The sequence below is a fragment of the Cystoisospora suis genome, assembly GCF_002600585.1.
Source record: "Cystoisospora suis strain Wien I chromosome Unknown contig_1639, whole genome shotgun sequence".
Taxonomy (NCBI): domain Eukaryota; phylum Apicomplexa; class Conoidasida; order Eucoccidiorida; family Sarcocystidae; genus Cystoisospora; species Cystoisospora suis.
Window position 1 is genome coordinate 6,444 of NW_027154439.1, and position 1,727 is coordinate 8,170.

The window sequence follows — 1,727 nt, forward strand, 5'->3', positions numbered from 1 at the left end:
ATACATATATATACATATACATCTATGCACATATACACTACTTATATGTACGAAGAAGGGGAGCCAGTGAAAATGGTAAAGCGTGTATTAACTAACTATCTCCAAAGAAGAAGGAGACGTCCGGGAATGCTCTCGTTTCCCTAGATCATCCTAGCGAAAAAGACGACCGCTGAAGACACTTCATTCAGAATTTTTTTCTTTCTTTCCATCTTCCCGAATCAATCACGCGATGGACTTCCCCAGACATAACGAGAAGAAACGAAATACAAAGGGGACGTACACAACTCAAGAAGGAAAGAGAGAAGAAAAATGAAAGACATGCAAACAGAGAAAGAAGAAAGAGAGAAGAAGAGAGAAAGAAACAGAGAAAGACGACTGCGTTATGCTTTTCATACCACCTGCCTCCGAGACAGTAAAGACAGAAAGACAAAAGGAGAGAAGTAGTCCAAGAAGTAGTAGTGCTAATAGTAGTAGTGCTAATAGTCGTAGTAGTAGGCTCGGCGGTCTTGTTTATTTTTCTGTCATGTGCTTCTTCGTATTTTACCTGTTGCTCCTTAAGAGCTTTGAGGAGTTCAAGCACGAAGTATACACATCCATAGCCTGTCGCTTCAGGCCGCATTTCCGACCCTCCCCAGTTGCGATCCTTTCCAGTCATCGACCCTTCAAACTGTCCCGCCTTGAGAAGTTTATACTGACCAAACAAGTAGCCTATCTCACGCCCTCCTACCCCTATATCTCCTGCAGGAACATCACGATTCGGGCCTATATAACGACTCAGCTCCGTCATAAAGGCCTAATGAGAAAGAAAGAAAGAAAGAAAGAAAGAGTGAGAAAGAAAGATGAATGGGGAAAGTACGAGTCATGGCCCCTATAATTATCTTTCTTGATCTTAGAGAAGACATCGATCTATCCATGTATGTACGTAGGTAGGGGCAGGAATCTCATGGCGCCTCTTCTTGTATTTCCTAACGCCAGTAAGAAACGAGACCGCCATAGGAGCAAAGAAAGAGGTCCTAATCTTCACGGTGTATAGACATAGAGATTGATACATCATTCATAAAGAAGGAAATGTCTGTGTATGTCCCGTCGACCATCGTTATGTCCCTATTTATGAAATCTCTCTCTGTCTCGTCTTGTGTCTCTACACTGTCGTGATACTCTTCATTTTTCATAGTCCTTTCACACTCACGACGTCAAACCGACTCTTCATAGCCTAATGTAGTAGTAGTATCTGTAGTACTACTAAGACTACTAGCCTTGATACTAGTAACGATAGTAGTAGTAGTGATAGTTGTATTAATCATATAGACGGCTTCTGTAGTAGTAGATGTAGTAGCAGTAGTCTTAATGTAGAGTTCTGCCTTTACTACTTTTAGCAGTGTCTTAGTAGTAGTTATAGTACTAGTACTAGTAGTAGTAGCCATATATACATATATATCTATGTATAAGCAGCGATAGTAATAGTAGTAGTAGTAGTAGCCATATGTACATATATATCTATATCCGTATATAAGCAGCGATAGTAATAGTAGNNTTGCACCCCGACTTCCCTCAGCCCTCTCACCCCTCCACCTCCTTTGTTGCCGGTACGATCTATCTACCTCTTTGTAATCTTTCTCGTTGATCTATCTCTCTCTTTCATCTCTCTACCGATCTACCCCCTTTGGCATATTGTGATCTCTCTGTCTTGATTCAGTCTATTCTTAATAAGTGAATCTATCTATCTA

At 40.9% G+C, this 1,727-nt stretch overlaps 1 protein-coding gene across 1 annotated transcript in view; it reads right to left on the minus strand.

The window, feature by feature from the left end:
- Positions 1–1,039, minus strand: part of CSUI_003634 (nadp-specific glutamate dehydrogenase) — a 4,659-nt gene extending 3,620 nt beyond the window's left edge. The window contains exon 1 of the mRNA XM_068063830.1: positions 545–1,039. Coding sequence (XP_067924194.1) covers positions 545–787 — 243 coding nt within the window. The 5' untranslated portion in view covers positions 788–1,039. The remainder of the gene's footprint in view (positions 1–544) is intronic.
- Positions 1,040–1,727: the final 688 nt, after the last annotated feature.